General features: G+C 40.1%; 2 protein-coding genes and 1 long non-coding RNA gene across 5 annotated transcripts in view; all 3 read left to right on the top strand.

The window, feature by feature from the left end:
* LOC119727408 (sushi, von Willebrand factor type A, EGF and pentraxin domain-containing protein 1-like) overlaps positions 1-12226 on the top strand; it is a 44618-nt gene extending 32392 nt beyond the window's left edge. The window contains exons 36-50 of the mRNA XM_038199273.1: positions 16-246; positions 840-1708; positions 2053-2200; positions 2622-2742; positions 3105-3238; positions 3499-3730; positions 4217-4407; positions 5131-5322; positions 6031-6270; positions 6839-7009; positions 7276-7479; positions 8407-8588; positions 8894-9032; positions 9677-9880; positions 10513-12226. Of these exons, the coding sequence (XP_038055201.1) occupies positions 16-246; positions 840-1708; positions 2053-2200; positions 2622-2742; positions 3105-3238; positions 3499-3730; positions 4217-4407; positions 5131-5322; positions 6031-6270; positions 6839-7009; positions 7276-7479; positions 8407-8588; positions 8894-9032; positions 9677-9880; positions 10513-10682 (3428 nt within the window). The 3' untranslated portion in view covers positions 10683-12226. The remainder of the gene's footprint in view (positions 1-15; positions 247-839; positions 1709-2052; positions 2201-2621; positions 2743-3104; positions 3239-3498; positions 3731-4216; positions 4408-5130; positions 5323-6030; positions 6271-6838; positions 7010-7275; positions 7480-8406; positions 8589-8893; positions 9033-9676; positions 9881-10512) is intronic.
* Positions 12227-12999: 773 nt separating this feature from the next.
* Positions 13000-22324, top strand: LOC119727752. 3 transcript variants are annotated; one of them, XR_005271003.1, is made up of 3 exons: positions 13000-13237; positions 14514-14585; positions 22182-22324. It is a non-coding gene; the product is annotated as an uncharacterized LOC119727752 (long non-coding RNA). The 3 variants fall into 3 exon arrangements; XR_005271004.1 differs by having other exon boundaries at positions 13000-13261; positions 14519-14585; XR_005271005.1 differs by having other exon boundaries at positions 13000-13261.
* A 401-nt stretch (positions 22325-22725) lies between these two features.
* LOC119727276 (uncharacterized protein K02A2.6-like) lies at positions 22726-26586 on the top strand. Its single transcript, XM_038199132.1, has one exon. The coding sequence runs from the start codon at positions 22726-22728 to the stop codon at positions 26584-26586; it is 3861 nt and encodes a 1286-aa protein (XP_038055060.1).
* The last annotated feature ends 248 nt before the right edge of the window (positions 26587-26834 follow it).

Raw genomic sequence — 26834 nt, 5'->3', positions numbered from 1 at the left:
CCCTGGGGTTTTCAGGACCGCGCTGTGAGGGACGTCCAGACCTCTGCAACCCCAACCCTTGTCAACACAACGCAGCATGTGAGGATGAAGGAGAGGATTATTACTGCACCTGCCCTGCCGGTCTGTCAGGCAGAGATTGTGAGATCCAGGTGGATGCCTGCCATGACGGAGAGACGTGCTTGAATGGTGGAGCCTGTGCACCGCCCTCTATGGTCCAACTCTGTCTATGTCCTGCTGGATTTGCAGGTAAGGTGCCATGGCCTTGCGATCTGTCCAGATCTGTCACTGGGGACAATTCCAGTTGAAACCAGTTCAACTGGTTCAACTAGTTTTAGCTGGTACTAGTTGAACTGGAAACAAGTGACTGGTTTTGAACTTGTGTAATTGGTTTGAACCAGTTCAAAAACAAGTTAATCCAGTTAAACCAGCTCAAATCCAGTCACCAGTTTCCACTTTGACTGGTTTTAACTGGAAATTTTACCTTTGGTTGGGTTGAAATCTGCATTTCGTAAGTGGAATCAAGCCTGTACTGTTACAACGTTTTTTTTCTTGGTTAGAACTGACTTTGTCGCAAATGAGGTTCCACTTTTTCCTGCAGTTTGACAGATAGAGCTATTCAGATAGATTGTGACTGTCTTGTTTTTGGTTTATTATTTACTTTAATGAAGCAAGGAAGTGTCAATGCCTCGTAAGTTGAAAAAAGAAGGTTCCAAGCATATCTAGAATAAAGTCTCTTGAAGTATTATATATGTGCCAAAACTTGAAGTAATATTTGCTCATAATTTGATAACATCTGTTTATATTGGCTTCTTTTCTTACAAATTACAATTAACCCACAGGAGAGCATTGTGAGATTAACATCAATGACTGTGCCAATTCTCCATGTGCCAACGAAGCTCCCTGCGTAGATGGTATCCAGTCGTTCACCTGTCACTGCTTGGAAGGTTTCACTGGTACTCTGTGTGAGATCGATATTGATGAATGCGCATCCAATCCCTGCCATAATGGAGGGGCATGCGTCGATAAGATCAGTGGGTACCGGTGTGACTGTACCGATGGTTTCAATGGAATTGACTGTGAAAACAACAAGGATGATTGCGTGGCCGGAGCTTGTGGCAACGGTCGATGTGTGGATGGCATCAACTCATTCAAATGTGTGTGTAACATCGGTTTCACTGGCCGTAGGTGTGATATTGATATCAATGAATGCCAATCTCATCCATGCGCTAACGGCGGCACGTGTCGTGACATGGTGAATGGTTTCATCTGTGATTGCGTAGATGGATGGATCGGTGAGCAGTGTGAGATTAATGAAGACGATTGCGCCAATACCCCATGCCTGAACTCTGGTCATTGCATCGACGGCCTACAGTCCTACACCTGTCAATGCTTACCAGGCTTCACGGGTCAGAACTGTGAGACCAACATCAATGAATGTCTGAGTAATCCTTGTCTCAACCAAGCAACCTGCATCGATGGAATCAACATGTTCACCTGCGATTGCAAGAAGGGAAAGAAAGGTACACTGTGCCAAATTGACTTGGGTAACTGCCAGCCAAATCCTTGCAAGCACGGTGGGTCTTGTACCCCAACTACTACTGGGTTTGTGTGTCAGTGTCAGGCTGGGTTTGAAGGAGCAGAGTGCCAGACTAATATTGATGACTGCACCAACCATCAGTGTCTGAATGGAGCAAGCTGTATTGATCAGGTGAGAGTTTCATCCGGTTTAATCATTCCAACTTGCATTACTCAGTGAGCTTAAATCACACTCCTATGTTGTATCTGGCTTCTACACTTCCCCACAATTCAGATGCAAAATTCAAATCAGTGCCATTACTGCTGACAAAAGAATGTATTGTATCGCACACATTCTCTCTCAAAACCTCTCTCAAAAGTCCCACCCGAGCCTCAGATTTTATTCCTTGCCTTCAAAATTTCAAACACCACAAATGCCTTTGTGTTCATCTCACCTCATAAAAGAACTTTGGTTTCAACTTCAGCAGTAAAATATTTCACAGCACTGACATGTTTTCCATCGATGTTTGTATGCAGGCCAACCGTTATTCCTGTCGCTGTACTCCAGACTACACAGGACAGTTTTGTCAGACAGTTTTAGACATCTGCTCAGCTGAGCCGTGTCTGAACAACGCAGTCTGTCTGCCGAGTGTAGACAGCACAAGCCACTGCATATGCCAAGCAGGTAAAAACCAGCATACTACAGTTGGTGTAGGTGACTTGCTCCATCAAAATGAGACTTAAGATGGTGTCTTGAGTACTTGATTGATTAAAAGTGCGTTGGAAGAGCGTGTGGAATTTATTGAGTAACTTTGATGTATCAGTGAGATCAAATCTTAAGATAGGCAGTAGTTGATGTTCATAATGTTTGCCATTGGTTAACTTGATGCTGTTGACTGGAGATGCATTTGTAAGAAAGGGTTAGTGCGATATATTTTTGTATTCATATGTTTCATGTATTTGTAAGGTTGTCGAACATCGTTTAGCTTGTATATATCTGTTTGCAAAATGTGGCAACTTCTCTGCTACGCATGCCTTGCCAAAGTTGGTGGATGTTCGTACCAATGTTCAAGATGCATATGTGTCTGTTTGAATTTCCTTCACAGGTTTCACAGGGATGCGATGCGAGGTGGCCATTGATAACTGCACACCCAACCCTTGCCTGCATGATGGTACATGTTTCAATGGGATCAACTCATACTTATGTGTCTGTCCACCAGGCTATAGGTTAGTTGAAGATGACTTAAAGTTTCTTCTTACCAGTCAGAAAGATTGCATGCGTATGGATACTTAGATAGATTGAAATCTATCCAAGTCAATCACAAGTTAAACATACGAGTCGGGCCACATGTAACATTGACAGCAAAAAAACTTTGTGACGAGACTTAAGACTGGATTGACTTATGATTACTTGTTGTAAATTGTGACTGACTCTGTTAAAACTTTGAAGCTCAAATTTATTCTGTTCTGCAGAGATTTGATTTTAGTTGCTAAATTTGCTTAATATTTTGCATTGTTGTTCTCCACGTAACTTTCAGTGCGATTTAAAGCACAGAATGGATGATTTGTGTTGTTTTTCCTACTTGCAGCGGGACTGAATGTGAGCAGGATATCGATGAGTGCGTGAGTAATCCTTGTCAGAATGGAGCTGAGTGCATTGACGGCATCAACCAATACGACTGCAAATGCAGACCAGGATTTCAGGGCGAATACTGCAGCCATCGTAAGATCTCCTATTGGATTTGTGATCAAATATGTATTGCTCGTACAAAATGTGGGTTAAATCTCCACGTACCTTTAACAACGAAATCCATTCAAAGGGAAAACGCTGTAAACGATTGCTCCAACTTCTTGGACTGTTTTTGCTTATTTTGTTTTAGTTCTTTTAATAGGTTTTCCATTCACTGACATCATATAGCTATTATTTTTAACACTGAGAATGCAGTCAAATATTATACCCATCTTTCTAACTTTCCTCTTCAGGCGTACCGTCCAATTTTGACATGGTGTTCCGACGTGATCATCCTCACCAGTATAACACTGTACATCAAGTCATTAATGAACCACTGGGAGCTTTCACCATCACGATGTGGATTCGATCAGTCACATCTGATGGGGTTATACTGACCTATACAACCCAGAGCACTGGACAGACACTGCAGAATGCACAGATTGCCCTGAGTCATCCTGGGGCATTGGTTGTCTACATTCAAGGGTGAGCTGTATTTATTATTGGCTACCCCCCCCCCCTTCCCCACATACAAAGGGAGTGTTTTAAAAGTCAAAACTTAATGTTCATTTGGATCATACCTTTTCTGCTAGAGAGTTTCATTGTATCATCAAGAAAATGCTCTGGCCTCATATGTTTGTCATTGTGTATTAGTATGTGAGCATGTAAGCTATCAGAAATTTAGAAGCGTAGCAGCAAGTGTTCACACTGCGAGTTTTCAAAGGCAACACATTTCAACTCTGACCAAGTTGGATCCGAATATGAAGAGTTTATTTCCAAAAAACGATATTATACGATATATCCATTTGAAAAAAGTGAAAATTTTGCACAGTTTTTGAAACTTTAAAGACTAAAAGCAGTATAACAGTTGTTTCTAAAGTTCATTTTTTGCATCTGATTGTATTCTGAAACTTACTGTGTAACAGCTGTTGATGTATCTTAATGCATTGTTTTTAAATCTTTGTGGTATAGTTTTCAGTTTTCCTCCTCTGTCTCTGTGAATGACAATCGTTGGCATCATCTAGCAGTGTCTTGGGACGAGCACGGAGGTATTCTCAAGATGTATCGAGATGGGCATCTGGTGCTGAACCAGTATCACATCAGATCCGGTGCCCGTATCAACAGTGGAGGGACATTCAATCTAGGACAGCTACCAAATGGTGGTGGGTACCAGTCAGGGTTGTGGGTGGGGGTGAGGGATGGGGGTGGTCTACTCTTTTTTTTGTTGGCAAAATCCTGTCTTTTTGGCTAAATCTTGTGTGTCATTATATATGCTGAATGTAGAAGTGTGACCTATTGTCCGATACTATCCAGTCTTGTTTGTTTGAACCACACCTCCAAGCCCTTCCGAACCTCCCCACCCCTTTTGTGATTTTTGTGGCGGCCAGTTCACCGAGAAAGGAAGTCCTAGCAAATTTAACCACAGAATGGTCTGTTGGTAATTGTGTGATTATGCCCTGCCCCTCCCTTTAATGATGTCTGGTGATGCCCATGGTACTGGTAGACATTTAGAAGTACTTGTTTTGGGTACAGTAGCTCTCTATCTGTGCTTTTTACAGTGTGGCTGCATTTTTCAGTCCTTATGTGACATGTTTATGGGTTTCCTCAAATTTTACCAAAAGATTTTGGTTTCAAGTAAGTATGGCTGGTTCGTTCTCGGCAGGACAGCAAATACAAATGCGATTTTGTGACGTGATGCAAATTTAGAAAAGTTGAACGTATTTCATCTGAAGCAAACATCACAGCGAATTGTTTGCGATATCAAATTCACTGGAAGTATTTTTGGCTGTCTGCCAAGCGATATTTTCTGCTCAATAGCAGATACATAGAGAGTAGCAACTGCATCAGAGAGGAAACAATTTTTTGTGATTTTATTTTATCCTCAGACGGTACCCAGACGGACACTTTCACTGGTTTTCTGAGTAACGTCAACATGTGGGATACAGCACTGCCGGTGTCCGCCATTCTGCCACACGCTCAGACCTGTGACTCTCTTGCCCTCGGCAACCTCATTGCAAGCCCTTACTTCATCGACAGGGGCTTCCTGGGAGAAATTCAGACACCATCACTGTGCGACAGTAAGAGTTTCATCCGTTCTAAGCACATTTTCTTTTTTAAATTGTTGAAAAGATCCATTTAGTTGGCACATTAGTTTCACATAGTTTCAGGTTTCAGAGTAATTTACTTTTCATGTGTATTGTTTCTTTCCAAGAATAACACCATTCAAAATCCAAAGACAATTGTTCAGTACCTAAACTATGCATGCACAACCTTTTGACAACAATGTTGTTTGAGTTTCCTTCTTCTAAGGAATAGACACAGTCCATATCATGTGTACAACAAGCCACCTTTCAATTTCATTGCACCAATCTTTGCTCACAGAAGCTGTGAAATTATTCCTCAAAAATGTGCTGTAAATTGCTTGATTAAGCATTGGTACCAAAAACCTTTCATTCTTTGAGGATATTAAATGAGAAAAAGGGCTTCAAATATCTATTTCACTGACTGACAGCAGTCCCAAATTGTTCAGCCAGCAGCCAATTTCACAAAAATGTTGCTCCATAGTTTACTCCACTTGAGAATTATTATATTGCGTGAGTTGTTCATCATTTTATGTTTCATAGTGCATGAGTCTTTGACTTATGTAACAAACTATGGCTTAACTTACGCAGTAATTTTAGGTGGATAGGGTTGGGTCTGCAATTCTTGAAGACTTATTCAGAATGATGTAAACATTATCCACTAAAGCTTTTCAATGTGAAGTTTCTTTCTTTGTCTTCCTGCAGTGGTAGACGAGTGTGCCTCCAACCCCTGTGCAGCAGGCAGTACCTGCATTGATGAAATCAATCGTTATATCTGCCGATGCCCACCGGGCTTCACTGGCCAACGCTGCCAGACAAACATCGATGATTGTGGAACGGGCCCAAGCCCTTGTGACAACGGGGGAACCTGTGTGGATGGAGTAGGCAGTTTCAGCTGCCAGTGCCTGCCTGGGTTTTCGGGAGAAGCTTGTGAGCTGAGAATGGGTAAAGAAACAATTTAATGATATTGTTTAATCCATTAGTAGACGAGTGTGGCCAAGTGGTTTGGGTTTGTGACTCATGATCACCGAGTGGGTCAGAGGCTTGAATCCTGCTGCTGGCCATACCTTGTGTCCTTGGGCAAGCCACTTCATCTTTATTTGCCTCTCTCCACCCAGGAGTATAAATGGGTACGGGCATTAGCTGGGGTACTAAAGTAACCTGCGATGGACTGGAATCCCATCCATGGGGAATAGCAATATTTTTCAGTTGTTTAATGCCATAAAATCCAGAGATAAACGCTGGCCTGAAGATGCATATTAGATCAGAACAGACATTAGCTTCTGTAACGCCACATATACCCTCCTGTAGGTCCAATCATTAAACTGTATTTTGTCCATTGATAGTTGATGGAGGCTGGAGTGAGTGGAGTGAATGGGAGGAGTGTAGCCGGTCCTGTGAAGGTGGCACTCAGTCCCGTCGTCGTTCCTGCACCAACCCACGCCCAGCCTACAGTGGCAGCACCTATGAAGGTCCAAATGTTAAACTGTGGTTGTTTTTCTTCCATTGGCAGTTGATGGAGGCTGGAGTGAGTGGAGTGAATGGGAGGAGTGTAGCCAGTCCTGTGAAGGTGGCACTCAGTCCCGTCGTCGTTCCTGCACCAACCCACGCCCAGCCTACGGTGGCAGCACCTGTGCAGGTCCAATCACTGAGACCCAGCAGTGCAATACGGCACCTTGCCCAAGTAAGTACAGTCACCATCAACGATCTCCTGATCTCATCCATCAGACTCAATATTGGTCTAGTGTAGATCAGTATAGTCTAGAATTGTGAGTGCTCACCTCATTCATTTGTGTGCATGAATTGACTTATGACCAGACTTGTGATGTACTTTATGATCCATTGTTTGTAACACTGATAGCAAACCAGTGATGGGATTTCCAGAAGGATAACTTAAAAACGGAACACATTATTACTCTGTTCTTTTCTCCATTTGCCGTTGTCTTACAGCCTGTGGGCATGTGAACAAGCCCTTCAGAGGAAACCTGAACTGCCAAGGTGCTGGTGAGGAGCAGAATTGCACCATCTCCTGCTGGCAAGGCTATGCATTCAGTCGGGCCATTCTACCCTCCTACCAATGTGGTCCCTCGACCGACTACAAGTGGTCACATGAGACTGAGGACAACCCAGGATTGGCTCTTCCTAAGTGTACAAGTGAGTTAATTATCACCATTCATTAGACATTGAATGTGACTCTCATGGCAAAAATTCTTCATAGAAAAAAGGTTAAGAAATGTGCAGATCAAAGGTAGCTGTTGACTCAATGTCATGTCTCTGCTAACATTGGAATTGTGTGCTAACGGCACTAGCAAAGAAATTCTCTGCTAACGCTGTGTTCATAGACTACTCTTTAGTTAAGTTAAGTATGCACATGCACAAGCCCAAATGCCTTGCAAACCAGCAAAATGCACTCACTGTATTAAAGTAAAAGCGTAAGTGTAAGGCTGTGGCTACAGCCATGTCACATAACACCTGAGTCTGTGGGAAGTGGCAACAGTCGGTAGCCAGTGGCTTCTAAAGTTGAGGACGTTATTCTAAGCCACAGCCACCTGCATCGAACAAGGGCTCAATCTAAATGTTCTGTGGCAGCTTGCAGAGGATTTTCACTTTGTTAAGTAGAGTAGTGAAATTGGGCTCTTTTATTTTTGAATTGGCTTGCTTGACGAGACGACAATGTCCATAGAGATCAATGTAAATCTCAGACATGCATTCATGCCATGATAAATTTTGTTTCAGCAATTTTAAAGATGCTGTTCAACAATTAATGTAATGTCTAGGTCAGGGTTGATCAGTGTAGACCATTATCATCTTGATTTTTCCATTCAAATCAACGTAACCGAAGCGAGGCTGGAAGAAAAATACTCTGGTTCCTTTTTTTCACAAAAAAGGTTATCATTCAGTACCTTTATTGGATACAGGAAACATGACTGAATTGGTGGCAGTATGATCAAGGTCTATTGTAACTGTGATTCCTGACTGCCTTTTCCCAGATTAAACTAGCATTTGAAGTAATGTCTTGATTAATCCATACAGTGTTCACTGTCACAGTTTGTACCGCATGAAATTTGTTGTCTCTTGCAGAGTACAAGCCGCCAATTAAGGTTGCCATGGAGATGAAACTTGCATACAGCAATGACCTGACCTGTGATGGGGTCAACGTCACTAAAGATGGCCTGGCATATCAGCGAGTCAACGATGCTATCACGATGAACCTACAGACGCTCAGCTGTGTGCAGGACAACTCTTGTGCTGTGAAACACCAGGTAAATGAACCTTACTTGATTACTATGGGAAAAAAGGAGGGAAATGATTACTGTAATACTTGGTAGGTGATATTAATACCTTTCAAAAACACTACATGAACTGTATAAGGCTGTGGCGTTTACATGTTTAAAGAAAAACAAATCTAAATCTAAAATGTTCAAAACGTTTAAACAAAACCCGCATTTAAAAAGTGACATAATAAAAAATTTTTTACATCGTGTATGTATTCAAAGTTTGTTTGTTGCGCATTTATGCTTCCATTTGTATGAACGTAACTTCATTTCAACTCCTTGTAATACTTCAGATCAGTGGCTGCAGTCCACATATTCCCGGGGACCATGCCCGCAGACGCCGACGTCGATCCCTCGAAGCGGTCCATATCACCATCAAGCTGGAACGTGATGTTGACATCCCTGATCAACAGAACCTGACCAATGAAGAAGGTGAGAGAGAAATGGTAGTGATGCCATTGGTATATCACAATGAATATCTGGATACTTTTTAAAAAATGATATGGTTTCCCTGAGTGAATCGCAACAGTTGCATGAGGGTATAGATGCTGTGCACAAGGGCTCCCTCAGTGGTTACAAAGAGAGAGTTCAGAGGGACTCATACACCTGGCAGTCATGCAGAGGCCATATTTGTTTGTGTACATTCACACGAAAATTAGTCATGTGTGTTTCATGCTGTGCACACGCCGACCAAAGTGCATGCATAGTTCTAAAACCCATGTACTGTTCCTGCATTGATCCCATAGCCGGTTTCAAGTTTACAAGCTGTATGCAATATTTGATGGCTAGCTCTGTGACCTGCTGACATATTGTGCTCAGTGGTGTACTGCTTCCTGTGATATTGATGCTACCTTCAACACGTGATGAAAAGAAAATTGTGAGAAAATTGTGAGTTTCATGAAATTTAGATTCTTGCTATGATTGCTGTTATCAAGGTCTTTCCTTACAAAAAAATGTCCGATGTAAGTTTTACTTCCGAGTAGAAATGAATGGATGGATAGCTAAAAAACTGATCAAGTACTCAACATGTATTGACTTAGCCCACTGTACTCCTTTCTCCATGCAACCCATCTCAGTGTTCAACCAAAACAGCTCCATTGAGGCAACCTATATGCTTCGTAACTCTGCTGGTAAGCTGATCAATCAGTCTACATCGGGCCAGTTTGCCATCAACGTAGACAGTCGGGTTTACGACGTGGACTCGGAGCAGACCAAGAGTTACGGCATGCCTGTCTGTCCCCCTGGTACAGTGCGTATGGAGGCAGAGGACGTACGATGCGGTAAGTGGCATTCTTGTTTCTCCGTCTAATTTTATAGCTTCATTAGGAGAGTTATGACTGTTCAACTGAATCTTAAACCTAAAGGTGACTGTGCATGTGCTCTTCATGCTTGTCCATTCCAGATTAGAATTAGGGATGACGGTTGGTTCATGTGCTTACATTTTAATACTATGCATTATTCAAAAATATTAATAGCACTGATGCTGGCGAGTGTTAAGAAAAGTCCAGGACATTGGTGATGACAAAGAAGTATTTTGTTCAACGTAGAAAAACTGGAATGACACATATTTTGTTGCAACAGAGTTTAAACATTGTTAAAAGGCTGGAATGATTTTATACACAACCTTAAAATGATCACATTAAACACTTTTCTACCATACCCTTGTTGATAAAGCATTGTTTTAGGAATGTCATAGAGGCAGTGTATACAATTTATGGAAAGTCATTTGTTTTACAATGTTGCAGTCTAAATGTTGCAGCCGAATGTGCATGTTCACAAATTTCACATCAACCTATCACGTTAAAATGCATTCAACTCCTTGTGATCCTCTGTAAAATTGTAGGGTCAAAGAAGAACCTTTTATAACAATCACTGTTCAATAGTACTATTTTCTGGTTGTTTTTCTACTCAGTTCCCTGCGAGTCGGGCTGGTATAACTACCTGGAGGATTGCTACCCGTGTCCACGTGGCATGTACCAGTCACTAGATGGCAGTACATACTGCCATGCCTGTCCACGTGGCCGCACAACCACCGGCCCCTCCGCTACTAAGGAAGGAGATTGCCAAGTCATCACCCTGTAGTCTCTTCAAAAGTTCTAAAAATCAGCTAGTCTCCAAAACTAGTCTGAGAAGCCAAGATTGCGTTTTGCCCTTCACTCACTGATTTCAAACAAACATATTGATGGTCTGTAAATGCTTCAACAGCAACAGCTGTCATCTACCTTGCTTGTACCAATACATTTAATTACAAACATAGAAGATGTTGGATTGCTTAGGGAAGCAGTGCAAATTTAAGCAGAGTTTCAAGAACAAACTTCAACTCATATTGCCTCATTTTTTTGTAATTGTTTATTATTCTGGGGGAAAGAATCCTCCACTGACTTTATGGAACTTTTGATGAGAAAATGTCCATCAAATTATTACAATCATTTCATAAATACCATTTCGATGATTTTGTTTGTACTGTCTCCATTTTTTGGAGTAGCTAAATGTAACAATATATTTCTCCTAATATAATATACTCAGAAAATATAAAATTTACTCAGAATTTAATCAGTCTTTGAATGACTTTTAAAGGCAGTTTGTTAAGGTGTTAATAAGTATTGCTGGATTTTTGTTTAATCCTTTAGCACTTGTATTACATTGTATTACATTGTATGTACTCCTCCATCGGCCATTGAAACCAAAGAGCGTTGGGGGGGTTTGGGGATATGAGGTGTTACAGGCAGGGCATTTTGGGGCGGTACAAGGGCTAAAATGTTATCAATATTTGCAGCTAATAGCGCATACATAATCAAGAGCCTGTTATTTGCTTTGCAAACAATCAGGAGTTACACTTTTAATATTAATAATACATGTACACAGATTGTTTTTTATGACAAGTGTTTGTAATGCTGTATTGAGATGAATTTATTTTAAGGATTTGTGTGTGTGTACTTGTTCAGTTTTCTGTCCTGAAGTCCCGGCCATTCGGTCAAATTGAATTGAGTCAATAATGCATGGCAAGACTCTAAATTTAGTGAAGAATGATTAGGAATCGCATGTTTGCCTGATAAAGTTTCATCCCAATGAACTTATGCAGCAAATGAACACCCTCAAAACTGGTGTTATGCAGTGTTTCCTTGAAAAAAATCATGTTTGTTTGTTGCACAGCCACTACCTTTAGATATTGCTATGTTGGGCTGTTGGGGTGTTGGTGTGTTTGTTTGGTTGGTTGGTTGGTTGGTTATTTTTCTGTTTGGACCCACAAATCTATTTTTGTTACTTATAACAGCGTGTTAGAATCCTATATTTCTCAAAATGTTTTGACAAACTTTGGTATGTATTTCTTCTGGAAAGAAAACACCCAATGATTCTAGGAGTGATTGTAAAAGCACTTAATGGAACAAGCTTCCATTTTCTGGTTGTTAATCATCATCATCAGTCAGTTATTAGTAAGTGTGAAGATTATGTTCACAATCCAATGTGCAAAGCTTTCTTGCATGAAGTACCATATGAGAAGAATCATACATTTTTGATTGATAACAATGTTTAGTATATACTCAGAATTTTTTTTTTTACTGAATTGTACCTGTAGTAATGAGGTTTAGTCAGTGCTTTGTCTATTAAAATGCATTTTGTATACACTTCTATTTGTCCATCTGAGTTTGTTATGGATAGATAAGGGTTTCCTAAAGCCGGGAGCAACTAGTGCAAGGTTCTGGGTGGGGAAAAGCTACTGAAAGTTAATGTCATACATCGGGATGGTGTTGGTACAAACAAGGTTTGGAAAGGTGTCAGGGGATTTGTCTAACCTGAATATTTTTTTTTGGGGGGGGGGGTGGTTAAAGGTAAGAAAACATGACATTGAAAGAAGGAAAAGACAACATCCCCACCACCGATAGAAATAAAAGGAGGACAAATCACTGGCAGAATCATTGGCGTCATCCACCTAAGGCCTACATCCTCTGTACCTGCCCTGTACTGTCCACCATTCCAGGTTCATTCCAAGTACTGTTGAAACAACATAACTTTTATAATGGTTCTTTTTCTTAGATTGGAGTTCCATTCCCTCACGTTTATACCGTTCCAAATTGTGTGTATTTTAGGGAGCAAGGTGATGTGGATGCATAAATGTGTTGAGAAAAAAAACAACCAATTTCTTCCTTTTGCTGGTTGCATATTAATTTCAAGCACAAAATATTAGTTGGTTTATTATTTTTAACGTTCGCCTGTGTTCAAGAAACACACAAATTCTCTCTAAAAAATACCCAACCAACCCATTCCGTTAAAATGGTCATTGCAATAACTCTTTAAAATAATAGCTTTAAAACAATTATAATGAGCGGACATTATGCAGTTATTCAAATATTGTTTCGGCGTCCAGCCCCTGCGAAACGCTGATTGGTGCACCCGGGGGTTTCGGTTCTGTGATTGGCTCAGCTGTGGGCGGAACATTTTTCCTTTTGTCTGGAAAACACGTGTGACCTTTTTGTACAGAGAAGCATTTTGTCTGAAAAGACGGGACGCCATTTTGTAAGATGCAACGAATATTGGCTCTGAATGTTTGTTCTTGAAGATTTGTGCAATAATTCCTGCAGCTTCCGCGAGTTTCCAGGAAGAACGATAACTTGAACATGCTGGGAGTCAGAGGAATGGTAAATTTCGCCATAAGTTTCTTGGTACGTTAATAATGGAAATTGGGAGGAAAGCTTATGATTAAAATGTGATTGTGAATTTTGCACACAGGACGACATTTCACCCTTTGCCATTGTTCATTCATTATCAAACTGTTGAACACATTGGCATTTGAGTTACAATTTCAACTGGGATCCCTTAAGGAAAGAATTCCATATACGTACGCCACTAATTTTTCCCTGCAATGACTCATCGACCACCAGAGAGGGATAACATGTCCTAAAAGTGAAATTTAGCAGGGAAAATATTTGAAGCATTTAGTTGGAAAACACTTACAATTTTTCAGCCCAATCACATAGGGTTTGTACTCAGGGTGTCAAGTGGCCAGTGGCGTACGTAAATGGAATTTTTTCCAGCTGTTCAAAACAATAAAAATTTCATTATTTATGCAAATCAAATATACAGAAAATTAACTTATAATCCTGAAACCACATTCTTTGACACTATCTGCACAAATAGGACAAATAACAAAGATGGTCTATGAGTGAATGACATTTGTAAGTATCTACAGGAGTTGTGATGTCATTTAATGGTCCTCTGTGAAATTTGAATTAAAATAAGCTAACTATTAAAGTATTATATAATCTGCAAAATGACTTTTGTAAAAAAAAAAATTGGTAGAGAGGAGAGAATGAAGTATCCAGACCCCACTTGTTTGGTTGTGTTTACAGTATTTTCTAACAAAAAAATATTTCTGGAAATGTTTCCAAGTCCTAGAATCATGTCTTTTAAACATTTTTGCAATGACTGACCTTCATTGAGGTGACGAAAAAAGTGGCCTCAGGACGCAACATTTTTCGGGTAGATTTGCAAAACCGGAAAGATTCCCATATCTGGCCATCACTAATTTTTACCCTCAGTGATCACTATCAGCCATCAGAAAGTGATATGCCCCCCAAAAAGTCAAATTTAATAGCTGGAAAAATATTGAAGTATTTACTGAGAAAACTCCTAGAAATTTTCAGACCACTGGTTTCATAGGGTTTGTGCACAGGGTGACAAGTGATGACCAGATATGGGAATCTTCAAAAACCATCACCACATTGAGGCCTCATATTTAATCAGCCAAAATTATGTGTGTTTGACAGTTTCTGTTTTCATGAAGGCAAGCAGATATGCCCTTATATAGGCCCAGGAGGATTTGCATGGCACAAGTATAATGACAGGAGTTCAAGAAAATCTTAAACATGAATAAAAAGTTAATTTCTCTTTTTTTCTTCTTTTGTACCAACGGAGGTCAGCATTCAGCCTTCTGATGGTTTCCCCACGGCTGGACCTCCAACTTCAAGAAGCACCATGTGAATAGAGGTGAGTGTGCAATGCTACGGCCACTGTTACCAATCATCATTCCATCAAAGCTAGACTAGGCATGCTCCCAAAATGTTTGTTTGTTTGGTCATGTCACAAAAAGGAGGTTCTTTTAATTGAAACTGTTCGGGTTTGTTTTCTAATATAACAACTAAATTAACAAAAACTGGCCTTTCTCTTGCATGCATTGTCCATTGTTTTGACGGAGTGAGGATTGGATACATAAATGTTACCCTATCAATATGAAATTTACCCCATTAAGAACTTCTCCCATTGAACTCTCCTGTCTTTGCCTTGTCTACTCACTTCATTAATTAAATTCCCCTTGGGAAAGAAGATATAAACAATTTTTTTTTTTTTTTTTTTTTTTTATCGAGAACAGATCTCAAATCATGGATGCATTTTGGCACTCTCAATGATCAAGGCTCGATATAACATCACAAATAAAATAATGCCCTAAAGTTGTCATAGTATCTTCTGTGAATTTTTTTCTTTTCTTTTTGCATTGTTGAGATCCAGTTGGGGTGGATAAGGTTTTTTTTGTCTTTGTTCTTTCTTGCAGTCACAAAATTAATATATTCAAATTCAAATGTCACCTCCAAGGTTGTATTAATTTTTTAACATGAATTCAGATTGTGTCATGAATATTTTCAAAAAGTTATATTATTAAAAAATGCAGCGAGATCAAGCAACATTTTTTTATAGTAACACATTTTACAAATGATTACATGTGCTCAGTGTTCAGTCATGAGATTCATATTTTTGTCACATTTTCAAAATTTTCCCTCTGAAATGTAGCTATCTTTTGGACGAAAGTATAAATAAATTCTCTTCGTGTAAATAATGTGTATCTGGATCTGGAAAAGATTCTACCTTTGACCCAAACTGGTTGCTTTGCCTTGAGATTTTTTTCCATCAGTAATATGACACTGGCCTTTTTTCTTCCCTGGCTACACAAAACCTCTCAAAGTTTAAGAAGAATAAAAAATAACTTTGTCACTATGTGATTATGTTATGTAGTTTTTGTAATAGTCATTGAATGAAAACAGTTGCACTGGGTTGAAATCCTTTGCAATGAAAGACTCAGATAAATGCTTTGAACCAATCATCAATTCTGCATTGCCAAGTTGTCATCAATTTGATTATCATATCGGTAATAATTCTTAAAACCATGTTCAGCGGGAAAAACAAGTTTACATTTGCAATGACAGGAACATTTCTACCATATCTTGCCATGCTCTTTGCTTTTCAGTCTAAATGTCCTATTCTTTCATTTGAAATGACACGGAAAAGCACACTAGCAAAATAGACCTGTCTTTTATTGTAATTGTTGAGAGCCAGTCTAAATACATGTACTTTCAATTGGATTCCAACATTTGGGTGTAAAAACAATATCACTAAAAAAATAATGTATTCTTATCTCTCTTTTTCTTCTTGCAAAAATAAGTCAATTAAAAAAGTATGATACTAATAGGCAGGTAAGTATATTGTCCCAGTTGTGGATACCCTTCAAATGTTGGAATCCACTTAAAAGGTTTAAAAGGAATCATTGAATTTCTGTGAATCACTAATTGCTTGTTCAGCATTTCACAAATTCTGGTTCTTTTTGTGTGTGTATCAATTTAAATAATTAATCAGATGTTGTACCATGCCAATATTTGAAAACTTCATGAAATGGCATTGTACAACATTAAATACTGACAGTAATTTTTAGGCCTACAGCGGCTAGAATTTCCAGGGCCAATTTCACTGGGCTTATCATATATTTTAGGCACAAAACAATCAGCCGGCAATACTAGCCAATATTAAAGGGAATGTACAACATTTGCTTTTGCTGCAAGTTTCAGAAACAATTGGATTTGGAGGATTAGTATGTTATAGCAAATATTGTTAAACTGACTTGCTTCATGTTTTGGGTTCGGAGGTGCTGGAAAATCCAAGAAAACCAACTATGTTCTTGTAGTCTGGTTCCGTAAGTTGAAACGGAACAATTTATAGACTTCAGGGAATCATAAGGTCACAGAATCCATCTAGCAGGCTTGTACCCCTTCACAGGTGTGTAATCAATTGCAAAGAAATGTGGAATAACTAAATATGAAAATTTAGGAGCAGTTTTTGAAAAAAGCCAGTTTTCTCCAACGCTGGTCGGCCGACCAGCATTGGAAAAATACAAGTTTTCTTGAAAATGTCAGCACACCAGGAGCCACGATTTTATAGGATGCTTTGAACTATCATTCCCTAACAATCCAGTAAGATATTTCGTGGTAATTTGACCATTTCGTTTTTAGATTTTTGCAAATGTTGTATCTTCCCTTTAACTCAGTGTGATAAAGTATATTTATAACTGAATTTTGCTTGAAATTTGTACGGTATTTGGTTTAGCAGCTCCTCCATTCATTATGGCACTGGTCCATTCATTCACTGAAACCCCCCCCCCCCCCATATTTTTGGTATTTTGCTTTAATAACATACATAGAAGATGTTTAACATGAATATTTGGACTCTACTTACTATTAGGATAGCTAATTAACAGCTGGCGGTCATTTTGAACCGAACTTTGTGGCCATTTTGAATTTAACTACTTGGCGGCCATCGTGGAAACAAAGTAAAAATTGCCATCATTCAGATAAACATTTAAAATTCCAATGTACTTAAGTCATTTAGAAGTGAAATGAAAATATGTCATTCATACCCTTTAATTTCCAATGAGTGAAAATTCAATTGAAACTAAAGGGACAAGACATTTAGAATAGGCCTATAATTTACTCAATCAAATTTACTCAATCAAATAGATTGAGTTTCCACTCCAGTAAATATCTTCATTTTAACTTTTTCAATCTGGCAGTAACTTTTCACTATAAATCCTTCAATCCCTACTTTTAGTGGGATGGTAGTGCAATTTCTGCTCTTGCAAATAAGAGTAAGACAACTCAGTGAGTTTTAAAGAAGTTGATTTTCATACATTAAACAATGCCAACACTTAAAAAAAACCAACGAATTAAGTTAACAACTATAGGAATATCTCCCTCAAATCTGTTTGAAGAATGAAATAATTTGTTTATTTTTTTTCAGCCACTGCCTGTACTTTATTGGTTATTTGCAGTGAATTTGGTGATCAGTGCATGCCTATGGCAATCTGTAACAGTTGACATTTAATTATTCAACAAAGTTTTGCTGAGTATATTTTGACACATGTGCACCCCACCCCCTGGATATATTCAAAATGTATACTCAAGAAAACTCTCACTGCAATCTGTTTTGTGTGTTGGCATTGTATAAAACCTTCAGTAGTTATTGTAGTTTGTATAAAAGCAACCCATGATGAAGTCAGAGGATTAGATGACCATTATTTTCTGAATATTGTTCATTCCTCTTTTTTGAAATTCAAAAGTTTAAGTCCAAAATGCAGAAAATGCTGCGGAAAGAATGTTGCAATCTGACGTCACTTCAGCAATTGTGTACAAAGTCTAGGGAGAGTCAGGAAAATTTTCTATGTATTTCCTGACAAATTTTTCGCAATGACTGATCTTCATTGAGATGATATACATGTAGATAAAGCAGCGTCAGGTTGCAACATTCTTTCCAATGCTGCAATTAAATTCTAAATACTTTTCCTACATTGTGAGTTGCCATGCAGGGGTAACGAAGCTATGGTTTCCTAACACTAGGGACAATGTAATTTGAATGCTGAACTTCCCCTTTCAATGTCATGGCCATTCTAAATATTTAAAGCCAAACATGTCTTCTTTTTTTTTAAAGTTATTTATAAATTTATGTTAAAATAACATTTTGTAGTATGTGCACACCTAAATTTGCAAATTTTACAGTCTTTATCAATTTCCTTGACTCTTTAAAAATGCAACAAGGCCTGATTTTGTTCACTGCCGAATGCGATGTTTAAACACATCCATGTAAAAATAACCCCCAGGAAATGTCAAAGGTTGTTGAAATAATTGTTTAGCTGCTGGTAATACCAGGATTTTTCAGACATGTTTCCATTAGAAAAGTTTCACTTAAATGTATTTGTACAATTAGAAATTTTACCAATGTTGTAGTATGCCAGCACTTCTCCAAATGAAAAAAAATAATCCAATGTATCTGGAATTCAATTTTATATTATTTCCTCTCCCACATCAGAATCATACTTGGTTTATTATTTTTCCACTATGAGTTTTGCTAAGTATCTTTTGACATATTTCATTTGGAAAATATTCAAAATGTATACTCAAGACAACTTGTTTTTGAAATTTTTTGTGGTGGCATTTTACAACATTACAATAATGTAGAATAATGTAGAATTAAATTGAAATTTGTGATCCTCACCAAACCAGTCACTGCGATTAAATTTTGAAAAACATGGATTTTGGGATCAATGGAAAGGACATTGAATAAATAATCAGTACTTTCAATTCCCAATGTTTGGACCTTGGAAAGATCAACAAATTGAGATATTTGTCAATGAAGTATTCCAAAAGAACTACTCATGAAACATACAAATTAACTTCAATGAAGTAATTAGCTTTAAACGTCTGAATCTGAATTTTGATAAGTTTTGCCTGTATAATGAATTATAGGCTGTATCTCAAAATATAACTGTGTGACTTCCGACTGGTTATGTGTTCCAGCAGCAAATATATAAATAGACATGACATGGACTTTATTTTGTCAGGACTTTGGGGATCCAAACTAGGAAAATATGGTTTCTTTTTTTCATGGCTTGAAAGCTCTTCTTAAATATATTTGTACTTGCAGTAGAGTACCAATTAAGCCTTTAATGACCTCAACTGTACTTATTTATACTTGGGTGGAGAATTAATATTTATACTTATGGTTGGACAATAGGAAAAAAAGTGTGCTTGATCCTTGGAATGGCCTAACATCAGGGTGTCAGTTGGATAAATTATCTGGCTGGCGGAGATGGCGCATGCATACCTTTGAAGGAAATTTGTTTATTACACTCCTCTAAAACCCTCCAATTAAGAAACAAATAATACCGAAGTTATCATAGAGACGTAAATTAGGGTAGTGGATTACATACAGTTGGTCCTTGGAATGGTCCATCAGGGTGTCAGTTGGGTGAGTACCGTGGCTGACGGTAATGGCGTATCCCTTTAATCTGTTGGTTTGGAATATTTTGTTTTAGAGAGAAAGGAAAGAATTAGAAATGCTTTTATTCATTTTTTTTTAGCTGTAGGTACATTTATATAATATTGGATGGCTTTGAGGTGGATTCAAAAATATATTGCACGAGTTATGACAATATTGCACGAGTCAAAGACGAGTGCAATATCATAGCGAGTGCGATATATTCTTGTATCCACCAAAAAAAAAAGCCATCCAATATTATTATTATTTATATCAGGCTGATTTGATCCGCAAGAAATACAATTCAAAACACTGTCCTCATTTCATCTTTTTCGTCAAACTATTTGAAGCTGCCACTGTAATATTGTTGACAACAGTGCACATACATGTGTATACCTGGCCTTCTGCGCGCAGCATGCGCTGATGCGCGCAGTGTTTTCCGTGTTCAATGGTACGCACGCACGCTATGCTCTGTTGAGTGGTTGACAACTGTGACTTTCTATGCTGTTGATTGTGCGGGAACCAGCGAAAATGCCCGGATGACTGCAATAATAATATTATTGCAGTCAACCGGGTACCGTAATGTTGCAGTCATCCAGGTACTTTTTATGGAAGCATACAATATGCTGATTTACTTTTACCGCTGGAAGCCTGATATAAATAATAATTAACAGTATGTTACCACAAATCTCTCGTGCCTAAACTTGCTTCCTTCTTACTACATTCCAGTTTTTGAAGTTGAGAAAAAAAATTGGCATTTGGACATAAAGAAATACATGTAGTATGTTTCTGATAGTTGTAAGTAGTTGGGTTTTTTTTGTAATATGTAACATATGCCGAAGTTGGAATATGACTTAACTTGCATTATTGTGTTGAATATGAGTGATCTCATGTGGGGTAACGTAAGCAAATTAAAAGTAAAGGTTTTATTCTGATTATTTGTTATTGCAGGCATGAACATGCTCTTGAAATTCCAGAATGAAAATAGGAGCCAGATGATTTAGAGTGTAAATCAGTCTAAATTTAGATTCAAATATTCTGAAAAGAATGAATCCAGTTCAACTTAATGAAAATTCAATCTATTCAATTGAATGAATTTCATTCTACAACATCTGGGCCCTATTTTCAGTCAGAGGGAGTGACTATTCACTTGAAAAGGGTGAATTTTCACTGGTGAAGAAATAAGAGTGTGCCCCTTGACCCATCTCTCCCATCTCCTTAATTTGCTCAAATTTATTTGTTTATCTACACTATTCATGGTGTAAATAAATGAAAAACATTATTTTATTTTTTACACCAACCAAAATTAATAAACCCAAAATAACCAAAGAAATCACCAAAAGATGTTCCATGTCTTTAAATTTACTTTACAATTGCATCACCGTTGCATTTGAAGCAGCCTGATGCTAAGACAGATTGTAGGAATTTTGCTGGTGTGCTTTCCCCTGTTATTTCAAATGTGAAAGAATAGTGCATTTAGACTGGTAGGTAAAGAACATATGCAAGATATTGTATGAGTAGAAATGTTCCTGTCGTTGCAATTGTTGACTTGTTTTTTTCTCATTGAACATGGTTTCAAAAATTATTACCGATGTGATAAGCAGATTGATGACAACTTGGCAATGCAGAATTGATGATTGGTTCAAAGTATTTATCAGAGTCCTTCACTGCAAAGGATTTCAACCCAGTGCAACTGTTTTCATTCATTGAATATAACAAAAACCACATAAAATAATCTCATCGTGGCATTAGTCATTATGTGTAAAGAAATATTTATCTCAAGATGGCGTCACAAGTGATGGAATTAAAAATCAACTTGTATGTGGCTACTTTCAAGTCAAAATGTGACTGACTTTTATGAGTTGACGGCATAACTGTGAGCACATGCTTTAATTTAACTCTTCAAACATTCATCCTTTGATACAGTCGGTATCTATCAAACTTTTTTTGCCTTTATGATTTTGTCAAATTTTCTTATATATTTACCTGGACTGGATCAATACAGTGCAACATTTTTAACATGATGGCTTAGTTTCCTCAAGCAGCAATTTTTTTTTTTATTAGAAGGTGTTCGATAACTGAAAAAAATACTTTAGGTGATGAAGTGTTTTAGACAAGGCAGAGTACAGATTGATTTACATATGGGAGAATTTTTTTTGCACCAGTAGGGTGGCCACAACTATTGCTCTTCACTTGCAAAATTCAAACATACCGACACACCAAATTATTTTTTTATAGAGACTTGTACAAATGTCAAAATATTTCCTTTATTTTGAATGCCTCATGAAACTTTACAGTCCTGAATCATCCAGTCTTAATATGTACTTTACACCACTAGGTAGTTTTGGTAGTTAAATCTGAGATGCATTTATTGTGGCCACCCTTGCCATTTTAAATTACGAGAGGCACTTTCTCCCACCCTTCTTCTTGACAACTGTAAAATTTACTGAACTAATGCATGTTATTCCATTTTGTTTTCCTTTTCTCCCAACATGTGCCGAGTCTGTTAAGGCTTTGAAGTCCGGAATCTATTGATGCTGCTCCTGACGTCTGGATCTGAGCCAACCGGTCGGACTCTCCTCTGGAAGATTGGATGGAATCGTCTTAGGGAAAGGGCAAATCTATGGCAAACTCATATCTAGAAACATAATCAAAACTAGAAAGTTTTGGCTGAAGAAGCATTCCAAAGAAGCTTGTGAGGCTTAAAAGATTTTCATAATTTTAAATAAAATAGTAGCAATTGTTATAACAGGCCTTCGGACTGTACGTTCCATGACATGAACTGTACGTTCTGTAAGTACACGCACTCATGAATAAAACATGTGCAAACATGGCGGCCCGCATGGTGAACCCCAAATGGTGAGTCTCCGCAATCTTGTCAATTCTTATCAACCTTAAACCAGTAACCTAACATGGTGGCAGCAGTGGTTGATACAGTATAAAATAACCGTCATTTTGCATTCCACTTTTCGCATGAAAAAGTGACATTTACGCTACAACTTTCGAACGAATTGTTGGGAGTTTCACGCACGCACGGGAACACGTAGACATCGCAATGACGCAGTCTGCATCGTTGGGGGCGGTATCCAGCGCGCCGTTAATTGGCCGTCTCGACCAGTACGACCAAGTTGAAGACATTCGCAACTACATCGAGCGTCTTAACCTCTATTTTGTTGCAAATGACATCCCTGCGGCGAAACAATCGGCAGTTCTGTTGAGTGCAGTTGGTGCTACTGTCTACAAGACTGTAAAAAGCTTAGCTGAACCAACTCCAGTGTCTGCAAAGAGCTTCAAAGAACTCTGTGATATGCTTGTATCACACTACGGCCCAAAGCGTCTAGTTGTAGCAGAGCGTTTCCGATTTTACAAACGCGAACAACACATGGATGAGTCCATCGCTCAGTTTGCTGTTGCACTACGCGATCTTGCCAGCCCCTGCCAGTTTGGGACATTTCTCGATGACGCCTTGCGTGATCGCCTGATCTGTGGCCTCCGAAGTGAGTATGTTCAGAAACATCTTCTGACTAAGGATAGCCTCACTTTCCAGAAAGCCCTGGATGTTGCAAAAACTCTAGAGACAGCCACCAAAGATCTCCGTGAAATTAAAGGAGCACACAATACGGCGGCTGTTCACGCGATGCACCCCAAACCTCGACAGAAGATGCCCCACAATCGATCGACCAAACCCAACACCCACCAGGCCAGGTGTCCCAATTGCGGATACGACCCAAGTCATGCTACATGCCCTGCTAGAGGCCAGAAGTGCAAGTCCTGTCACAAAACTGGACATTTTAGCCGGGTTTGCCGATCCAAACCTAAACACACGCGAGCTGTGATGGCACCGACTTCATCTGACGATGAGACTGAGTTCTTTGTAGGCTCCGTATCCAGTAAAAGTGCCCCATCACACACTTCCTGGCGCCAGACCATCCTTGTTGAGAAAAAGCCCATCAACTTCTTGCTTGACACTGGGTCCGAGGTAAACATACTGCCACTTCATGTTTACCACACCCTGAAGCTCCACAACCCGACCCTGCAGTCTACGACTACAACCCGTCTGTGCGGTTTCTTCGGCGGAAAAGTCCAGCCAAGAGGACAGAAACGCCTATCATGTGAAGTCAAGGGCAAGTACCATATCCTGACTTTTCTTATCATTGGCGATGGTGAGCCAGTTCTGGGAAAACATGCCTGTGTTTCCCTTAACCTGGTGCAGCGTGTGTACACCATGATAAATGATGATGATGTTTATGAGGGAACCGGATGCCTAAAAGGCCCACCAGTCAAGATAAAGCTGACAGAAAACGCTACACCACACTGTGTCCATGCCCCTCGTCGAATCCCACTGCCCTTGCACCCCCAACTCAAGGCAGAGCTAGACAAAATGGAGAAACAAGGAATCGTCACGCGCATCACAGAACCAACTGATTGGTGCGCCCCGATCGTGATCGCTCCAAAGAAAAATGGAAACATCAGAGTCTGTGTTGACCTACGAATGCTGAACAAAGCCGTGGCCAGGGAGCAGTTTAGCATACCTACCTTGGAAGAGGTCCTGGGTAAAATTGCCGGTGCCCAGTTATTTTCTGTCCTCGATGCCAAGCATGGGTTTTGGCAAATTCCGCTCCACCCTGACAGTCAGAAGTTAACCACATTCATCACACCATTTGGTAGATTCTGCTTCAATCGCCTGCCATTTGGCATCACATCGGCACCTGAGCTGTACCAGAGAATCATGAGTGATCTGCTGGTCAATCTACCGGGAGTTGTCGTCTACATGGATGATGTTCTTGTCACGGGTGCGACACCAGAGGAACATGACGCACGTCTCCGTCATGTACTGCAAATTCTACAAGGAGCTGGGCTGAAGCTTAATAAGGACAAGTGCAAAATTGCGCAAGAGCAGGTGCACTTCCTTGGCCATCGTCTCGATAAGCGTGGAATTCACCCTGATCCTGCTAAACTTGATGCAATCCTCCAGATGTCGCCGCCTACGACGAAGGAGGAAGTCAAACGACTGATGGGGATGGTGAATTGGCTATCTCGTTTCATACCCCATGCAGCTACAGTGGCAGCACCGATTAATGCTCTGATGAAAGGCGACACAGAGTGGACTTGGGGTCCAGCACAACGCAGTGCTTTCAGACACCTCAAGACACTGCTAACTACAGCCCCGACGCTTGCATACTATGACCCAACAAAGCCAACGATGGTCAGTGCTGATGCCAGCAGTTACGGCATTGGTGGATACATCCTTCAGAAGCAGGAAGATGAGTCCTGGAGACCAGTAGCATATTGTTCCCGAAGCCTGACACGTGCTGAACAACGATATGCACAGATCGAGAAGGAGCTACTGGCTGCTGTATGGTCATGTGAGCGTTTCTTCGTCTATCTCCGCGGTCTACGAGTGACGCTCCAGACAGACCACAAACCCCTAGTGTCCCTAATCAACAAAAAGGACTTATGTGATGCCCCTCTCCGATGCCAACGACTGCTGATGAGGCTGATGAGATACAACTGCGAAGCAGAGTACACCCCTGGTAAGGACCTGGTTGTGGCCGATGCACTTTCGCGAGCTCCTCTCCAGCGAGATAAAGTGGCCGAACCAGATGAAGATCTTGAAGGCGAGATCGAAGCACATGTCCACTTGATCACAACCCAGTGGCCAGCATCTGATGCAAAGCTGGTCGAAATAGCCTTAGAGACCAGTCACGACCGTACCCTGAGTGCAGTCATCACTCACGTCAAAGATGGATGGCCTAAGTACCAGAAGGATGTCGACCCAGAGTTGAAAAGGTTCTGGGATGACCAAGACAAGATCAGCCTAGTCGGTGGTATCCTCACATATGGTGACCGCATTGTGATTCCACAGAGCCTGAGACAACAAATGTTGCAGAGAATCCATGAGGGTCATCAAGGCATCTCAAAAAGCCGACTTCGAGCCAATCAAGCCTTGTGGTGGCCTGGTATGAGCACTGACATAGCCCAGTATGTCCAGTCTTGCCCGCATTGCCAGGATATGCAACCATCGCAACGCGCCGAACCACTCATGTCCACACCACTCCCACAGAGACCATGGCAGCAAATTGCCTGCGACCTAGCCGAGGTGAAGGGGAAGATGTACCTTGTGCTGGTAGACTACTATTCCCGATGGATAGAGCTACATCACCTCCACTCGACAACAGCCAAATCTGTGATAAACTTCATCAAGGCAACATTTGCTAGATATGGTATTCCCGAAGTGGTGGTGACTGACAATGGTCCACAGTTTTTGGGTGAATTTGACCAATTCGCTCGTGAGTACAACTTCCAACACATCACCTCCAGTCCCTATTACCCACAGGCCAACGGACAAGCAGAGAAAGCTGTACACATTGCCAAGAGACTGTTAAGCCAAGACGACCCAGTCCGCGCCTTGATGCTGTACCGGTCCACCCCTCTGCCTAGCCTTGGCCAGAGTCCAGCCAGTCTCCTAATGGGAAGGGAGATTCGCACCACACTTCCAATCCTGCCTCGTAATCTGCAGCCTAAGAAGGTAGATCACAACAAGCTGAAGGCTACAGACAACATGAACAAACAGAAAAGCGGACAAACCTTCAACAAGCGACACGGTGCAAGACAGCTGGATGATTTGATGCCTGGAGACAAGGTTAAGATCCGAACCAAAGGACAGCTGAGCCCAGAAGGTGAAGTTGTACGTCAGGCTGGGACTCCACGGTCCTACATCATCAACATCAACGGCACTGAGTACCGTCGAAACAGACGTCATATCTTTCTTCTTCCCAAACCATCCCTGGATCCAGTTCTTGACATCCAAACATCATGCAAGGAGACCAAGGATCCTCAACCAGCTGAATCTCGACCCACTCGAGTTACCCGTCCACCAGTTTGGCACAAGGACTACATTGTGTCTCAAAACTAGACCAGTCACACACTTAATCAAAAGAGAACAAACTAGCATTTAGATAAGCACCAAATGAATCAGAATCAACACTGAGACGCGAAATTACAGTAATCAACTTTTATTGGACATAGAACTGTAACGTGTTAGATCTGCAAGAAACCTCATCTCATCTGAACATTAAGCTGAACACTAGCAACTTTATTTTAGTCACAGAGACTCTCAAATCTCTCAACTCAAGGATTTGAACTTTTCAATTGATTCCAGTT

This window comes from Patiria miniata, unplaced genomic scaffold (genome assembly GCF_015706575.1).
Source record: "Patiria miniata isolate m_02_andy unplaced genomic scaffold, ASM1570657v1 HiC_scaffold_20, whole genome shotgun sequence".
NCBI lineage: Eukaryota > Metazoa > Echinodermata > Asteroidea > Valvatida > Asterinidae > Patiria > Patiria miniata.
Note: the sequence above shows the minus strand (reverse complement) of the source record. Positions and strands in the feature narration are given on the sequence as shown.

Coding starts and splice junctions, on each gene's coding strand:
- LOC119727276 (XM_038199132.1), top strand. CDS start 22,726: ATGACGCAGTCTGCATCGTTGGGGGCGGTATCCAGCGCGCCGTTAATT.